This window comes from Numenius arquata, chromosome 2, assembly GCF_964106895.1.
Source record: "Numenius arquata chromosome 2, bNumArq3.hap1.1, whole genome shotgun sequence".
Classification (NCBI taxonomy): Eukaryota; Metazoa; Chordata; class Aves; order Charadriiformes; family Scolopacidae; genus Numenius; species Numenius arquata.
Window position 1 is genome coordinate 9,469,543 of NC_133577.1, and position 19,590 is coordinate 9,489,132.

The window sequence follows — 19,590 nt, forward strand, 5'->3', positions numbered from 1 at the left end:
CTGATGGCACTTCACACGTCCACAGACAGGTTGAGACACGTGGACGAGGTGATCTCACCCTGCTTAGCCCAATGGAGCCTCCTCTACCCGACGTTATTTGGGTCAGGTAGATGCTGACAGTAAAAGCCTGAGGGAAAGGGAGGGAAAGGAGAGTAAACCAAGCACAAATATTTAAAAAGTCAAGCATCTCGTTCTCGAGGTAGGGCCAGACACCGTTTGTAGCCTGTCTGGAGTACGTGCTACCGCATTCGACACCATCATTCCAACTGATGCCAATATGCGGCTCCCACAACAATAAAATGTGGGTTAAATCTTTATATAATAACCAACCTTTCAGACTAAGATTTTTAATTCCACCTCAGGGATTAAAATGTTCTAATGGAAATTGAGCATCTAAATCCCCTAGGAGGATTTAAAAAACTCAGATGCTGTTATTTTTATTTGTTCATTGCCTTGGTGTTCAAATCAGCCTCATTCAAAATGGTTAAACCTTTTACCTTTTCTTTCTGCTCTGTGCACCTTATTCTTCTCCCCCCCCCCCCCCCCCCATCTTTGTATCCCTCCTAGTTCTCTACCATCTGGGAACGCTGGTCCCATCTGCTAAAATGTATCTTCCTATTCCAGCTAAAATAAACACAAAATAAATTGGTACTGTTAGTATTTTATATGTCATCATTAGGCTTTAATAAGATTAATGGGACTGAAAGAGTTTCCAGCTTTGAAATGCATTCCTGTGCGCTGACTGCAGACTCTGGGCAGATACCACTCCATCTATTCACTCTTACTCTATGTTAGCTTCTTGGCAACTATGGTTTTGAAGAAACTTATTATATATGTAAGTAGAATGAACCAGGCAGAATGAACCAGGCATACCTGTTACGTCTGTCCCCCATCACCTATCAGCCGTTTGTGATTTGCTAGGTGGTCGTTTCCCCTACATCTCTACACACAACCATGGATGTATCACAGCCCTTCTAAATATTGGAACAGAAGGATCAGTCAAAGGCTGGAAGTTTTGATTTTTTCTTTAAGAAACAAACATGCATCCAAACACACACACAAATGCATGTGTAAATTAAACCGAACACCACATGAACCATCTTTGAAAAAGCTGTTACAGCACACTAACAGCCTCTTCGTTCTGTAAAACTAGTTGCAAAGAAAGCTGAATGGTTTTGCTTCCTGCTATTCAACCAAAGGAAAGGTTTGGATGGCAATCCTGTCGAATCTGCACATCTTTATCAAACAACAACTTTTACTTAAACTGATTGAAAAACTGCTTGCATTTTCATGGCCCATTAAAGAGTACTGCTCTCACATATGCACAAAATTTAAAAAAATCATATTAAAATAACATTTTTCCTCCAATAAACGGCTTATATTCTACTTTTGTTTGGGGAAGACTGTTTTCTTTCTAAAAAGGTAAGGTGGAGGGTACATTTTGAAGGACTATTGCTAATGGTTTGCAATTTGCACCTGTTCCATGCTTACAGAGTGAAGATAAGATCTGTCAAGGTGCCTCTTCCCCAGGTATTTTGACAGTGTGAAAGAGTAACTTTTGTTTTAATTTTATTTTCTAAAATAAGAATTTGTCAAAATCAATATGCATATCTTGCATCAAAAGCATCCTGTAGCTGTTTTCTACATGCACTTATCATCATCATCAAAGACTCAATATTCAAGCAAGAGACTACATCAGCCAGATCTTCAGTTCACACCAACGATAACTACAGTGAAGCCGAACAATGTTCTGCCATCTCACTCACAGCGTTTTCCTGGGAAACAGCCCCATTCACTGCCAGAATGCATATTTACCATGAGTCTAAAATCATGGAGAATTTCAGACTAACAGATAACATTGTAAGCTCTTTCAGCAGGCTAGAAATATCCTTTTTTTAAAACAGTGTTGTAGTATTTACGAGCAACACAGTTTTAGGCTTGTTGACGGGCTAAGTGGTACATGTCTAAGGATAGGTGGAACAGATATAGACAAAAAAAGTCATCCTCTACGGCAAATTATGCTTCTGCTTATGCATATAGAGGGGGTCCTACAATGTTTCAAGCTGAAGCACATGCTACACCCAAAACCATAAAGATAGCCCCCTCAACAGTCTTCAGTAGGCCTGGAAGAAAATTCAGGCTAAAAGCCAGTATCAAGGAAAGCATTATATCATGCAAACTCTTAACCTTACATCCTTCTCAACTATGTTTTTCTGGTATTCACCATACCAACCTATTTTCTGATTTATGAAATTAAATTTATTTTTCATTTAAAAAATTGTGCTTGTAAGTATTCTCCAGGAGCATACCAACTCATTTGTTAATGAAACAGAGATACTAACGTTTATTTGTCATTGAGACAGACAGTAAAGGAAACATTTCTAAAGGGAGAGGAGAAAAGAAAGTGCTTTCACAGCATGTCTAAATAGACAGCTAAGATAAATTCTGGGAGTAACAAATTTAGGATGATACATTTACTTTTCTTCTTGATTGATAAAAGTACATGTCATTCCTAGACGTATATAGTTCACTATACAATGTCGCTATATATAGACATCATTAGACATTAGACGTTATTAGATGTCTATATATACACACATCTCTATATATAGACATTATATACTATTATATAGTGTGTATATATATACACTATATAATACTACTATTTTAAGAGAGTAAAAAGATTCTATTGACTCTGAAGCTCAATCTTACAGAGGAGTTGTTTGGGTCTCTGGAGGATGATTAGAGCTGGTGACAGTACTGATTTGGTTTTGTAAAACTCAAGTTTAGTAACACAAAATTCTTAAAACTTCTGGTAATAAAAAGGAGTTTCAAAGGATGTCCATCAAGATGACTCCAAGACTGAAAAAAACCTTGCAAGTCTAGCCATGAAGAAAATAAGAAGCCTCCTCCACAGTGTTTCAGTTGTGAGAGCGATTGGGTACAATAATCTTCAGTAGTATTTCTGTTTACCCACCTAGTCTGAAGGATTATGGAGATGAGTTCACAAGAGCTGACCCTCCAGGTTTATTAAATATTCAACGAATATTCTGTATGCATGCTGGGTATTAAATAAAAACTAGAAAATACTGCAGACTACCATATGTTAAATACTTCAAATAATACTGGAGTAGTTCTGTTTTTTAATAATTTATTTAAATCGCTTTATCACATATCAACATAAAAATGTACAATACGGACACAATGTAAATTCTGGCATCATGAATATTTAGATGCTTTTAAAGCTTTTTTTTCTCTTGGTTAATTTTATTTATTGTATTCTATATAAACCTGGAGAACTTATTTCATCTTTTCTTGATTTTTTTTTTTTTTTTTTACCTTGATAGTAAATAGCATTGCTATTTTCTCACCTGCAGCAGTGTCACAGCATGTGGGCCTTCAGCAGCAGGAAACTCTTCATTGTCATGATTTAGCCTACTGTTCCTACAATATTCTTCTTCCCGTCCCTATCCACACTCCTCCTAGCTAACTAGATATAGCCTACACACAATCTGCCCTGCTTAAAATCATCTGCTATTAGCGCTTAATTAAAACCGTGGTTGTCACCGTGATGCTCACCGGCCAAAGAAACTTGAGCAATAACCAGGATACAGCCCAACCATTTAGCAGAGTTGCGTCTAAAGTGGTCTCTCCACCACGCACACTGCGTGCCACGCATTGATCTACAATTGAACACAGGGTGATGCAGCTGTTCAACGTGCTACTTTCTACTTGAGATGCACCGTGAAAAAGGACCACGAACGAAGTGGCTTGCTCAGCAGACTGCAAAGCAGATTAACAACTACAATTTTTGAGCTGCAGATCTATGAAACAAGAAAAAATCCAGCATTTGGGCAAGTCCAATCTTAAAAGGTACTACAAAGCTGATGTTCCGTGCTTCCACATGGGATTCCGCAAGCGAAATTTGCTCATGGGTTTTATACCAAATAACAGGACTAAGACAGCCTGCGTGTCATTCCCAGACTACTACACGAGGGAAAGTTTCTGAATTGATGGATGTGAGTCACAGGATCCTTAATTTTCAGGTTGCAAATTGCTGTCTTCTGTGACATCACATCCAAAAATTTAAATTGATGGGACCTATATAACAAAACTGCATCAAACTACAGACCTTGTGTCCAAATGTAGCATCCTCAGAGGCCAAGACTTCAACCTGAAATTATAAGGAGAAAGATAATTTCAAATTTAGCCACCACCAAGAACCTCTCTCTCCTGAGCATGGCACCACAGTCCAGGCGGTGGATTGTGTCATCTGTAAACGAAGACACCAGTCTGGGTCAGCCCTAGGAAACCTCGATGAGATAGGACATGCTGAACGAACAGCTGACAACAGAAATCCTCGAGAGAGGAAACTCAGAAAGCATCCCTCATGACACAAAAAAGGTTTCTCAACCTAGACGACATAAAGAGTATCTGTCAGTGTTCCAAAATTTACTGTACTACAGCTGGAACACTGTTCTCCATATGGAGTTTTGGCTACACCAAAAAGCTGCCTGAGCACAACCAGAATCATCTGCCAAGACAACGCCCTGTAAAAAAAGGCTGGAAATATCCAAACTCTTCTCTTCCCGTTGTCTTCTAACCAGGCTGGGTACTCCTGCACCAGCCCCAAGCGGAACAGCACTAACGGGAAACTCTGCAGGCTCCTCTCCTGTCCCGAGCACAGAGAATTCTTTGAAAACCACAGCATTCAGGGAACACAAACTCCCCAGGCAAAGGCCGAGACAAGCCGGCTGCAAGGTACAGTGAATGTTAGAAAGCTTGAGGAAAGCAAGCTGCTAGGTCACCCAGCGGTGCTCCAAATCAAGCTCCTCGCTGGTTGCCACGTACCACACAGCTCCAGGAGCCGATACGCGCTAAGCTGGGACAAAAGGCAACGCGCGCAGAAAAGCAGGCGCGCTGATTTTTCATTAGACTCCTTAAAAATAATTCACACTTCAGCACCCTTCACCTGAGAATCTCGGTGCTTTTATGAATTCTAATTAATTAAGCTTCCCAATACACCACTGAAGTAAGAAATGTCATCGTCTCAATATACAGACAGAAGAGTGAGACAGAAAGAGGTTAAATAATTTCTTAGTAGTCATGTGCCAAGCCAGGGACACACTCAGGAAAAGAATCCCAGATTTCTACTCCCAGGCTCACAGTTTAACAACTAGGAAATTCTCTATTTCACTGATTTACATCCTATTTAAAATGCCTACTGCTGCATTATAATTTATACAACTAGTATAACTATAACTAATGTATCTAATCTCCAGTTTAACTTAAGAAGAGTGAAGGATTTAAAGCGAATCAAGAGGGAAAAAATGAATGTCAAGTTTCAGCCTGAAGCACATTATAATGCCAGAGTTATAAACCCCTGAACAAGAGGGTTTATAATGGAAAGGCTGATAAACTAACAATGATGGCAGCACTTAAATATATTTATGTCATGATCTAGCAACATATGGCATCTCTTCATCTCTAAATTAAAAAAGGGAGGGAAAAAAATGGGGGAAGGAGACAAAGCATTTAAAGGAACTAGGAATAAAAAAAGAAAATAAACCTGAAGTTACTCAATTGTGATCTGTCCAGGTGACTAGGAATGGCAGTAAGAGGCTGTAAAATAGCACCTCATTCAATAGTAGGTAGGAAAAAAAATCCAAGTAAATAAAATCAATCTAAAATGATATGTATTAGCTACTTATATTAAGCTTCTAATCCTTTAGGCACTTTATAAATATTAAACAATCAGTCCTGGTGAGACTGATAAATATCCATAATATATTTTACAGATGAAGAAACAGACACAGGGTTAAGTGACTTGCCCAGGGCCAAAAAGAGAATAATCAGCCACTGAATTGGAAGTAACAGTATGACTGCTTGTCACAATACAGTACCCTACTCAAGTGGCTTCTGAAAAAAGTCATTCCAATATCAGCAGCAGTCCGGTTAGAGTTAATGTGGTACCCATCTAAACTGTGAATGCTCATTTTCACTAGGCTTATTGTTTTGGTAAAACATCCAGCTACTGTAACTAGACAGACCCCAAAACTTGAACTATCTTGTTCAAAACTCACTCAGTTTTCTCTACCCAGTATCGTGCCAGTCACATACCCCAAATGCTACATGCTACCTCCAGACCCATTAATACTTATTACTCTGCTACATTTCTGTTGTGGAGATTCATTAGGAAAAGTGGAGCCTTCTCTGTGTCACTGTGTCCCTCTCTGACTCTGTCCTTGATTCCAGCACGGCTGCTGACTCCCTGCCAGCTCCAGCCCACCTTGCCACCCTTGCCCTGCTGTCCCTTCCTCCTCCTTCTTCTCTCCTTCCCCAGTGGTTCCAGTTGGGTTAGTGGCCCCACCAAGCCAGTTCAGTGGTACCAACAACCAATGGGCCAGGCTAACCATGCTCCTGCTCAGGGACAAGAGAATGCTTGAGATTGCCATCCTTTCAAAACACATTGAATTAACATGGCACAACGAGTACATTTGCAAAACTCAATCCTCCTTCTTTTCAGGACACTGAAAAGAGGAACAAACTGGGATATCAAAGAGGAAAGCAGAAGTTTAAGCTGATGTAACATACTCTTAGGCTCTTTTACATATAGAAATATTTTACGCTTAGAAACACAAGGCTCACAGAGACAATAAAATGGTTTGGAGCACAGCTATTGGTGTAGATAATTCCAATTAAAAAATGTTACTGAGCAGGTCTGATAACGTCACTTCTATTTTTCCAAGAGTGATCACACCACTTCTGTGATAAATACTTGTCCTCACCTTCCAGATAATGGAATAAAACATCCTCTGTATTCTTTGTTACTACTGTGTTCACCAGGATGCTAGTGTGTTAGTCCATTCATTTTGGTTTTAACCTCTTTGTGTGAAAGTCAGATTACTAAAAGACAAGTAACTGCTGACACCATAAGATACACAATATCAACTACTGAAACAAGATGTGGGGGACAATGTGAGGTCTTCCTCATGCTGAGTTTCAAAAAAAAAAAAGCCAAAATGTATTACAACCTAGACTGAGAGGACCCCCCTCTAGTGGGAATGAGGGTGTACTTCAATCAGCACCCACGTTACCCAAGCAGGAGAAAATTTCCTTAGAATCAAGCAAGCACCATCTTTCCCTTAATCATCTTCAAAATATATCACTTCCATCCCAATAAACAAAACAAAATAAAAAAAAGAACAAGAGATTCATTACTGCTTCAAGATAACCAGACATTAATTAAGAACTTCTCATTATATACTTATTTGTGGCAGTTACACATTTTCTATTTTAGTTGTCTGTTCTGACTGTACATATGTAAATATATTATCTTGGGCAGGCGGGGTGTCTTTCTTTTATAGTGAAAAATTCACTGCATCGTTAAAAAAAAAGCAGACTTGGTTCTTAAATGAAGCACTGTTGATTTCATGTATATATATATGTGTGTGTGTATCAGATCCAGTAGCTTCCCCCAGGCGCTGCTCTGAATCCTTGCTTCAGTCCACTTTCCACTCCTCACAGTAGCGTTATAGTTGAATGGGCCTGTTTGCCTTGTATTTAATTTCTATGTAAAAGACACTTCTAATCACTGTTCATCGGTGGTTTTTCCAGTTTATCTGAAGAATCAAACAGCCTTTTTGCTTCTAATAAACAAACCCAAACCACACTGCAGTATCCTGCGATTCTGGGCTAGAAGGCCAGTGGTAAGGGGTAAATGATGAGGCAGTACTCTAGAGTGTGTGTGTACTGATCACACACTGCAGATCAATTACCTGACAGGCAATCAGTGGTTTCAGCAGGACCAATCCCACAGCTGGCAAACGCCTGTCCTGCCTGGGCAGTCCCCCCCTCCTAGAGCCTGCTCCCCGCTGCCACCCCCAGCCCAGGCACTCCAGGCACCAGTGCAGCCCCCCGGGATGGCTGGGATGGTGCCAAGAAACCCCATGGGTCTTCGCCCAACGCGTGACAAGACAAACCTTCCCCCCTCCCAGCACAACCTACATGGTCTCTAAAATGGGCGGCTGTGGCCAAGACCACTACTGCTTATGTAGCATTCTATAATTTAATAGAATAGCATTTAATAGTTTTTTTATTTTACAGGATGGAAGAACTCATAAAAGTGCTCACATCAGCCTGGAGGATCCCTGACGAGTAACATGTGGAATACCCTGGAACAAGCTGGGGAGCAGCCCCAGCTGCTCAGCTGAGACCCAGCCCCAGCTGAGTCTCTTTTTGTCAGAAGTAATGAGACTTACTCAGTAATTTTGTTTTGCTTTTCAATAAAGGACTCATACAGCTCCTATTCCACAAACAATATTGCATCGCAACCAAGAGACTTACAGTAAATCATGCACAGAGTCATTTTTATCACCCTGTCAAAGAGAAAAGGAGTTGAAACAGATTAAAACCTTGAGGAGCAACGCTGAAAAATATCTTTTTGGAACAGTTGTACAACCTAGTGATCAGATGACGCAAGGAACTATTATAATTTGGTCTTCTCCAAAGCCATACTCGGCATTGATTCGGTCCTCAGTGCAGTCCAGCTCCTCCTTGTCTCATCGAGACTTTGTTTGAGATAGGATTAGCTGGAACTGAGCAAGGGCCACAGGAAGCAGAATACTGTTAACAGGAGGAATTACAGCCACGCTTAATACCCAGACTGTTATCCAAACAACACAATATGAGGTAGCAAGTAGGCAAGGACAAAATAACTAACTCACAGAAGACACGGGTCATAGAACCCCTCTCCATCTTTTTGAGGGGAATCTGAAAATAAGCACTAATAATCATTTCTGATGCATGCCAATTCCCATACAATACCCTGTTAACACTAATGCTGAAAAGGATCATCGATCTAAGCTTAACTACCCAGGCAAAAACTCCCCGTACAACACACACACTTAGCACTGCTCTCAGACTTGGGTCGGAGCTCCTCGGAGTTCATCCAACGGAGCCACAATTTGCAGCTGGCAGGTGAGGGGGTGACAGCTACCCTGGCAAGGCACGCACTCGACTGGAGCAGCTCTGATCAAGACAAAATATTCTGCGCAGGCACTTACAGTTTCCGTGGGTCACACACGAGAATTTGCCCAGCTGGCTGCAAATTTTATAGGCTTTCTATTGTCATTTGTTTGACATTATTATTCTAGGGAAATTACAGCACAGGGCTCCTCTGATACCTAGAGGGTTTTTGCCAACTGCCTGCTTACTAAAAAGGCATGCCTCTGGCACTTTTAAAATGTGCTCAAAACAAAACAAATGTATATGTTAATACTTGTATTTTGCCATACTTTTGTTCTCCCTGTTCAGTAAAGATCAATCAGATCAGAAAGGACTCTCTTCCCCATGATGAGGAAATCTGAAAAGCATGAGGAAATAGAGGTGCTCTCTCCTGAATTACTGTCAAATCGCCTTCTCGCCATTGGGGTGCACTTCTTGCTCAATCGCGGTAACGCAAACAGCATCACACTGCCCAGTTCATCATCAACACGTTTGTTCTTGTACCCACGTTTGCCCTCTCACTTCAGTTATACAGGGCTTCCTGGCAGGTGGGGGGAGGCTCTGTAGTCCCAGCAACTTCTAAATGGGACTCATTAGTCCCTGCGCACAGCAATGCAAATGTAACTCCAACTACTATTTCCGCACACCAATCTTGCCGAGCTGTCTATAGGAAATAGCCTGGGTAGCGTGAAACACGGAGGATGCTGTAGTGCTTGGTGCAGATATACCCTCATAATCCTTTTCTAGCGCAGATTCTCAGCTTTTAAGGTCTTCCCATCAGCCTAACCGCCCACGCACCACCAGTTCTGAACTCATCTTTTTTAAACAAAGGTGACAAGAAGTTAATCCAGTTTTCATTTTTCAAAGTCCTTAGAAAAGTTTATTTCAAAGATGAATACGGCAGTAGTCATTCATATCTTTACAAAATCCAGCCTAACTAGTTGTAATATCTCCTCCCTTTGCCTGCCTTTTAAAGTAATTTAGGATTCAGCATTTGCAGAAGATCATTGTCCTTCTCATTGGAAGAGGGACAAACCTACATGACCCACACCGGTTTCTGGCAATTTCTCAAGGGCTTGCTGAGGGTGTACACAGCTTTTAATGCATGCAGAACTGTAGTAATAAACTTTGGTAACCACGACAGTCCTTCCTTCCTTTTTCCTCTGCTATCTGCCACCAGTTTTATTTATTTTTAATGGCAATCATGCATGTACTTCAGGCTAGGTTTCAGGTCTGGAGTGAGCGAAGACTGGTCATGTTCCCTGGCAATCCTTGAACAAATACACTAAAGACACACCTTTGTTATGACCCTGAATCTATGTCTGAAATAAAGGCATGACAGTCACACAGTATAAATCTAATGAATTAAGAACAGATCAGCTGAGATTTCCTCACTTTCTATATGAAGTCCATTGAGACTACTTACTCAAGGCCTTTCGGTTAAGTAAATGCCATCTCCTCACAGTTTGACCTGTGTAAAAACTGGATACAATGTGACCTAGTTCAGGCAATTATTCATTAAATCTGGCATCCGCTTTTTCTTAGACTTTCCCTTTAATTTATTTTGCTTGTTCTTTGTGGTATCAGTCATTTATCTCTTAGCTCAGCAGGTCTAGCAATAATAAAGATGAGTCTTATAATTTTTGAAGCCGCAACTTTCAGCTCCAAAAATACAAATTAAGTAACAAAATGATCTCTCTTTAAATGATACAATAACTCTGTGTGCTACTTTGTGCTAAAAAGGTTTGAAAAGATGTTACAAGAAACTATGGTGCAGCTCAAATTGCTTATTAATTCTCCTCATTCTCCTTATTAGCATGTACAGCCAACACAGTGGCTCAAGGACACAGCTCGCTGAAGCAGCTCTGTACTTGGTCAGCCAGTGTTCGATAAAACACAGTGATGCCTCATGTTCTTAAAAGCTGTTTAATGGAACAGATCTGTCATGCTCATATTTTTAAAACTTTTTCTTAAATGCCAATGTTTTGGGGGAAGCTGATTTACAACAACAACAACAACAAAATCATTCCCATCTTCAAGGTTGTGCCCAACACACATTCTTGGATGTGCTATTGACTAACCTGCTGGTTTAGTCTCCCATTGCAAATATTTTGCAAAATCCTGGGAACAAGGCCAATCCCTAAGAAGCAAAAAAATTAGACTCTAGATATTAGCTAACTAAAAGCAATAACCATCAGCCTTGTGAGATACAATACTTACAACAGAATTACATATATTAGAAGCAACTTGGGAGAAAAAAAAAGTTGTGTGCTATGAGGTAATGGGGCAATTCCTGTAACCTCAAAAAGACGGAAAGGGACAAACACGTTTAGGTCTGCATCAGGAAACAACCATTACAAATCCCAGATAAATTGGCATTTGAAATGGTGTGCATCTCTGCTCAGCGCACGCTCACTGCAGGGGAACCTGTGAGACCTGTCTGTGGACACGCTCCCATCCCTTACAATTCTGCAATAACTTACTCCTCTGTAGGCACCATATAAACAGCTGATCAGCAGCAAATTCATGACAGTAACGTGTTCATCTGCTCTTGTCATTAGGAGATGAAATAGGTAAGATATATATACACACATACACATGCACATGTTTTCCCCCTGTAAACATATATCCATAGTTCAGATTCTTCTGCATTTTTCTGCTGTACTGTTTTTCATATATATATGCAAAGATGCGTAACATACAATTAGTTCTTTCACACCAGAACGCTGCATGAAACAGACTAACTGCACTGAAAATTACCTTTTGATATTTATTTGTTTGACAATGTAGAGATCAAAATGATTGTCATACTTAGACCGAAATCTCAGAGCAGTCGCTATTTAATTTCCCTTAAGAAAAGAGTGGTAGATATTACAAAAACAAAATTCCAACCTTTCATCCTCACGCATTCTAAATGGGAAATCCTGAAAAACTGTCATTATACCATGTGACATAAGCAGTAACAATTACTGCCACCAGTAAGCCTTTTATTGAGGTATTGTGTCTGCATCTTTTCTAATCCATTTGTATTTCTTACTCTCATTCCAACACCATGATCTTGTTTTCATTCTGCACTTCAAAACTGGGAATCATAAAACCTCCTCTACTGAAGCCCACTGCAAAGGGTCCCTTCAGCAGCCGCCTTTGTGTGCAATCACACTGTAGAGGAACCCTGCCATGGAAAACACCCAAAATGGGTTAAAAAGTCTCTGCCTTCCACTGGCAGGGCTGGAGGTTCCCACTGCCACAGCTCAGCAACCCCAGGGGCCACCTGAACACCCCCTACCAGCCCTTTGCGGATAAAGTCGGGTCATCGAGCGTACATACAAGATGTCATCCACCAGTAACTAGGGAGTGGTACCATAATGCTTTCCAATATTATAGAAAGTTCCAGAAAGGGATGTTTTAAAGCCACTCTCACTAGCGAGATAGGGTTTTGCTGTTTAAGGCCACAACTGCAGAGCACTCCCCTGCTCCCTTTTCCTGCCTCTCAATATAATTCCTCTACATACCACCTGTAAAAGTAAAAGCAAACACAGTTCTAGCTAAAACTGCAGGTCTTAAACAACAATCTTGCCTGAAGAAGTCAAACAATTTGCAGCAAAAATTGAAGATAAGTGACCAAGGACAAAATCTTTACAGAAACAAAGCTTCGAGTTTCAACTCTACACCATTCTGTCAGCAGCTTTCTTATTTAATTGAGCCCGTATACAAGCAACATCAAAGATGCTAAGCTATTTTGTGCTGAAAATATTGGAAGCATGTTAGGAAGAGGTGGCAAACAGAAAGGATCTGTCAAAGGTAACAGATGTATCAAGGGCACCAAGCACTGTGAAGAAGGCGTTAATTATCTATGCTGAAAAAGAAAAGGTGTTTGAAAAACAGAAACTGTTTTCAAAAGATTCAACATATTCCTATTGTGCTCAGGAGAAAAAGCTTCCTGCACCTTAAAGACAACATTATTTTGGGTATGTGGGTTAAAAAGATTTTTTTTTTAGGCGATGAGGCACACAGTGTAGGGAGCACTCTGTTTCAGAAACATGGTTTTAACTTCAAAACCTTTACTGTGTCTCACAACCAATTCCAACCGTAAATTGCATTCTTTATTCCTACTTTTAATGGAATGGGTAACTTACACAACCTACCTGAATCTCAAAAATAACAGAAAAAGAACACCTTTTTGAGCTCCTTTTTGTAATTTAGCACAATCTCCACAGCACTTTCAACTCCTGCCCTACAAGGACCGTTTCATTTTTCCTTTTGCTTTATCTGAAGAAAGTGGTACTTTCTGAGAATAAAACACGAATAAGCAAAAAAGTCACACCAAGGCAAAATTTTTCACCAGAGGACCTACCCTACATACAGCTTATGTTCTTATTAACTTTTTTCTAGATTGTATATGGTTCTATTCGCTCACAACCTAGTTCCGAGTCAGGAGAAGAAACTGATTCTTTATTATACCTATGCCCCCCCCCCCCCCCCCCCCCCCAAACCTTCCCCCATAGGACTGATGAATCGGGACTTTCTAAAGCATGATTTTGAGAAAACCAGTTAACACAAAAATGACCTTTTTCATTTTCAATGGGAAACAAAAATGGGAACAGATCAGAGAGGAGATGAGCAACAATTAAAAGCAAGGCAAGCCTCCATCTTTATACAAAAAAAAAAGGCTGAAACATATTTCTCTGAAGATAATTAAAACATTCTAAATTCATGCATCTGATACTGCATACTCAGCTCAATTAACGTAGTTGCCATAGAAGTGTGATATGATCAACAACAGAACTACGGTGGTCCACGCAGCTGTAAATTATGTGGGGAAAACAGCCCAGGCAATTGCCAGCAGGGATGTAACAGGCTCTCAGAACCTGGTCCCCACATTCCCAACTAGAGAAAGCTCTTCCTTACAGCCTCTTCTCCCATCATCAGTATCACACCATATATAGACAGTGGCTACTACTGACAACATCTGGGCAATTCATCTGGGCAATTCACCTGGGCATCATCTGGGCATCGTCAGACCCAGAGCACAGGTTTGGAAGGGATGGTTTGCACAACAAAGTACCAACACACCTGCCAAATAGTCACGCAGGAGGAATCCCCTGGGTAATGTTCTGTATTTCATATCGTAACTTGAAAAGGTAAATCTGTGGAACAAGACCCAGATGAACTAAATTATTTTTGCCAATGACCTGAGTTTTTCTCTTGAATTATTTTAGGCTGCATCATCCCCATGGCCTCCCCACGAGGTACAAACATTGATAAACACTCTGACTGGATTAACCGCTTTAAAAAATATTCAGATGTCACAGCTGGCCAGTTTTTGACCCTTCTGGTATCAGGATTTAAGAGTTTACTGGGAAAGAACAAGTGCTCCAGTCAGTGCCATAACTCCTCCACGCTCTTCCAGCTCACAACAGCAATACACTTCCTCAGAACCGAAGGAAAAACTGGCTCTCAAATCTAGTCCAGCTTTACGCTGAAGATTTCAATGGGGCAGGCGAAAATACAAACATTCCAAGGAGTCACTTCAGCCCGAAGAACGGCGCATAATAATAAAAGCCTTGATAAACCGACAAATTGTTTGTGGGGTTTTTTTCCCATTTCACTTGAGTTCTCTATCTGTTGTAATAGAGAAAAAAATGAACACAAGCCCTGAAAACACATCCTCCAAAAACACACCTTCCCCAATTCACATGCACAAAGCTGGAATTTGCATACAGGAATCAAACAATTAGGTTTCTCAAATGCTTGAACTGCTTACACAAATTGGGACTTTTGCTCACCCAAGCAAGCACACAACATATGATTTTGCAGACCATGTCAGCATTTAACATTTTTGCTATACGCATAAACAAACAAAAAAAAAATTTTTAAGTCCAAATTCTTCTCAAAGTTACTGCTAGCAAATAGTGGCTCGCTTATAAAAGCCTGATTAATTGCAGAATCTTGGCTTCAGAATTCAATTACATGTTAGAATATTAAAAATTCTAGAGTCCATAAACAATGACTATAAAACTGTTTATAGCATTTTTAGTATTTTATTTGAATACGGCAATATGAACTATAAATGTTCTTCCCACCAACCCCCACTTTCCTTCTTATTTGTTTGCTGAATTTTCTTCATGCAGACAGAACAAGAAGGATGCTTGGGGAAAGAGAGAAGAGAAAGGATGTGGCAGAGGACTGACACGCCACCTCCTCACTAACTCCGATCCTTCATTGTGCTTTATGCCAGTTCTGTGAGTTTTATTCTGGGTCTACAAGGGTGCTTCTGGATAATTACAGGATACAAGCTAGCATTTTTTTTTCCAGCCTGTCTCAATTTCAAAGCAAGCCCCCTATTCATGCTTTTATTATTATTCAAAGTAAAACAACAAAACAAATCAATTGCTAACAGCCTTGTGCAGTTTTCTAAAGTTAGCATTTCTGAACGATGGTGTGCTTATAAGGTAATATTCAGTGCAGCCGTGCATGTTCAGGCACGAGAACCTTGTATAAATCCTCAACTTCAATGACTGTTTTTGTAAAGATTGCTTTTTCGCACACGTATATATTACACGGGTTAGCCTTAAAGAGGATACAGCGAGTACCTGAATAAAGATATTTTTTTTTCTTGCAACTTTTCCTGAAGAACTAAACCCCAGTCCTCACCCTGTTTTCCAATTACGGTATCTGCACCAATTATAACAGTAAGCTGGCAGCCCTGGAGACTGCTTTTTGTACTCGTTTTAAGCTCATTTTACTCAGAATGTAAAGAAAGACTTGAACTACAATCTCCAAGGTGAAAGGCTAGTGTTTTAATTTCTGAACTGCACAGCCCTGGTAGGTCTTTTCAACACTTTTTACGCTTTGTGGAGTCCATTTTGTTTCCGTATTTATTCCTGGTTAAGGTTCCCTCTTCTCCCTTCAAACAAAGAATGGATCCCCGCGTTTGTAAGGAAGCCAGTCGCGGACAGGTTTTGCTGCAGCTCATTTGTTACGTCTCACTAAGAGTTTACAAACAGCTGTCCCATGCATCTCCACTCGATACAATTTTAGCCGAGACAGGGGGGAAATCCAAGCTACTGCTGCCCAAACAACATAAACACAGGAAGATTTCCAATCAATCATTTCATTAATAGGACCACGTCTAATAATATAAGGGGAGGGTGTTTTGGAAGAAAGCCTATTTCAGAGCCTGTAACAGCGTAATTGCGTGGTATTGTTCTTGTGCTAGGCAGGGCTATGGAACGACACTCTCACAAACCAGATTTTGGTGCCGTGGTAGGATTTCAATAAAATGAGCCTTGTTTCTCCAACACAAGTGGCTTTCAAGACCACTGACAACTTTGAATTAAATGGTAAACAGACTAAATAAGACTCGCACAGCGCTGGCATTCATCTCCGCTTTGATACAATCAGGTCAGTGCCCACACAAATATATTTCTAGCATGACCATTACTTCTGGTTTTCTTCAAGTCGTTTTACCTGGGAAACAGCATTAAACACAGCAGTTACTAACATACTAATTACGTTCTCCCCATCTCCTCTGTGTCAGCCTGTTGTCTGTCCGCAAACATATAAATGTCTAGAAATAAACTGCTTCTAATGCAGTTATTTCTGCGTTGCTGCGTTTTTAGAGAAAACCACCACAGCCTCCCTTCTGTTTGGAGCACCCACACACCAACTCCTCAAAAAAATAAAATAAAAATGAAGAACGTTGCAAGGCTTTTGTTTTGGGGGGGAGAAAGGGAAAGAAGCCATTCTTCAGTCCTTATTTTATTTTTTATTCCTGAGAAATAGCTGCCCCTTCATCAAGAGGCTCAATTTACAACCACGATCTCAGATCAACTTTTACCAGTGGGTGTCAGTGTAACAGTGTAATGATATAACGGGGGGAGGACAGGGAGAAAACGTATGAAAAAACAAAGATTTAAGTTTTATTTTTAAATGCCACATTTATATTAAAAGAGAATAATGTTTCCTTTCAGAATCCATTTAACTGCAGATTTATTTTGCAAAGATCCTCTAACTTTACACGTGTTTGTGTTAATGTGCCCAAAGTAATTAATTTCAGTTTTTGTTTTCCAGACCTATGTATGTTCTGTGTGTGTACACACACACACACAAACACCCACACGCTGTAAACCTTCGGTATACAAACGTTTTTCATCGTTTTGGCAAAGTGAGACTGTCTCTTTAATTCAAATTTCACAGTGAACAGTTAAGAGGCTCTGTGGACCCCAACTTATTAACCTGTGCCAATTTAACTAGTATTACTCAAGAGGTTCAAAAATCTAAAAATAGGTGTTAATCTGCGCAGACTGACAGCAACTAATCAGTACCTGCCCTGTCACAACTTCTGTCCCTCCTACTCATGAAGGGGGGGGGGGAGGAAGTACAGCACATGGGGAGGCACGAAAAGGAGAGTTCCGTTGTCATATTTTAGTTTGCGTTTGTCTTTTCTCAAAGAAAAAGAAAGAAAAAACAAAAGCATATTCGGCAGAGCTCAATTTGAAAACTTGTTTCCGTCCTAGCAAGCAATGGCTTCCCGAAACCAAGAACTGCTTGAACGTCTACCAAATCATTCTGACAAAGTGATAAAATCCTTTATTTTTACTTGCCATAAAAATAAACAAGCTTAAGAAACACTGGCCCTAGCTTGGAGTCAAACTGGGTGCGCTTGAAGTTTTAAACGTGCAACTTTTTGTCCTTTCAAACGTTTGTTACATTAATTAATAAGCTGGTTAGGAGTCTCTTCCCCAGCCGAACAACAAAGGTAGGTGTGTGCCTGTGCAGGTACATCCTCTTCTTCACTTCTCCGGTTCCCTGCGCTAGAGCCGGTCCTGTGCATTGAGAGATAACCCCAACCGTACCGTGCTCCCACACTCTGCTGCCTTTTATGAATATAAACAGAATTATGTGAAGTGAAAAGTGACCCAAAGTCGCAGATTGCAGATCACCTACCGGCTGCTGCAGCTACAGGGATAACTGTAGCTCTGCCCCTTTAGAACCATACCCTAGAAAAGTGGATTTAAAAAAAAAAAAAAAAAAAAAAGTTGGGCCAGCTCATCACTGAACTGTCAAATAAAAATAAGCACTGAACTAGGTTAGGTCTTTCCGTATATAACTCGTACTGTCCGGGATATGCCGGATTTTGTTAAAGGGAAGAAATATTTTTCCGACTGAAGCCATCACGGGCAGATTTGCAGGAAGTACCAAAATAATCTAAAACAATTCCGTAAAGCCATTGTTAAGAGAAGGAAGTAAACAACACTGGGGTGGAGGGAGGACGGGGGGGGGGGGGGGGGGGGACGGCTTTGCGAGCCTCGTTTCTGCGTGGCTGAAAAGAAAAAAAAAAAAAAAAGAAAAAAAAAGAAAGAAAGAAAAAAAAAAACCACCACCACACAACCAAACCAGCCCCCGGAAGGCCCCGGGCTGGCGGGAAAGCCCGCTGGGGGCCGCGGAGACCTCACCGGGGCGTCGAAGCAAATGGCCGCGGCCTGCCCGGCGCCGTTAACGGCCGCCCCGCGCACCCGCTCCCGCAGCTGCGCCCGCGCCCCGCCGCGCGCCAATGGCGGCCCGCGCGCCCCTCCCCCGCCGCCGCGCGAGCAGACCTGTTTTTGTCTGCCTCAGCAGCGGCGCTCCAGCCCGCCCGGCTTCCTCCTCCGTCCCAACCCCCCCCCGGCCTTATTTTCCATCCCCTTTCCAACCATCATCCACTCATTTTAATTACGCAGAACGAGTTGCGACTCATCCAGCCTGAAAGTTATATTAAAAAAAAAAAAAAAAAAAAAAGAGCTGGAGAGCGAACGTGGGGAGGAAAGGGGACGGGTGGAAAAGCGGGAGATGGCAGCGGAGGAAAAGCAGTTGAGGGTAGAGTTAGAGCCGGCGAGGGCACGATAAACAACGCGCCTTTGCCTTACAGTAAATTCTAATGCAACGTTTTATTTTAAGCTTTCTCCGAAGTCAGCAGAAACTCCCCCCCAGCTCCCCGCTCCGTCTTTCACCCGCTCTCCCAAGTCCTCTCAGGAAAAGATGAGTGTCTTTTGGTGCCTATCCTTTTAACACCACCAAAAAGAAAGAAAAAAAAATTTAAAAGATAAAAAATGTAAGAGGCCCCGAAGGCCCAGCAGCCCCCCCGGCCTCCCGGCGGCGCTCAGCCCCGCAGGCAGGGGCGAGGCGCGGGCTTCTCTCCACCAGTTTCCAAGTTTCCGTATTTAGGCCGCCTCCAGGTTTCGCGGCTCTTTAAGCCGCTCCGAGGAATTAAACAAGGGCCACTGAAAGCGGACGGGGGGAGGGTTGGAAGGGGGGAGGGCGGCCTTCGGCAAGGAGAAGCCGCCTGCCATTTGCCTCGGTCCCGTCCTCCGCGGGGAGGGCGTTTGCCCTCCGCACGCAATCCCTCCCCGGCGTTCGTGTGGATTTTACAAAGGCACATCTGTGCGTGTCGGCGGGGCCAGCCTGACGTGTTTGCTGCTCGCAGCAGCTGCGGTTTCTGAGGAAACAAGGCTGATTTTCTAGTCAGGCTGGAAGGGCTTTTTCCCCCCCCCCTTTTCCAAGCGCCTACGTGCGGGGGAGGGGGAGCGGGAGCGGCGGCGGGGG

General features: G+C 41.6%; 1 protein-coding gene across 4 annotated transcripts in view; it reads right to left on the reverse strand.

Moving 5' to 3' along the window:
• The window catches only part of ARID1B (AT-rich interaction domain 1B), a 343,106-nt gene that overhangs the window by 148,059 nt on the left and 175,457 nt on the right, over positions 1–19,590 (reverse strand). The window contains exon 5 of one of the 4 annotated variants that reach the window (XM_074144442.1): positions 4,133–4,174. The exons of the other annotated variants lie outside the window; for them this stretch is intronic. Coding sequence (XP_074000543.1) covers positions 4,133–4,174 — 42 coding nt within the window. The remainder of the gene's footprint in view (positions 1–4,132; positions 4,175–19,590) is intronic. 4 annotated transcript variants of the gene reach the window in all.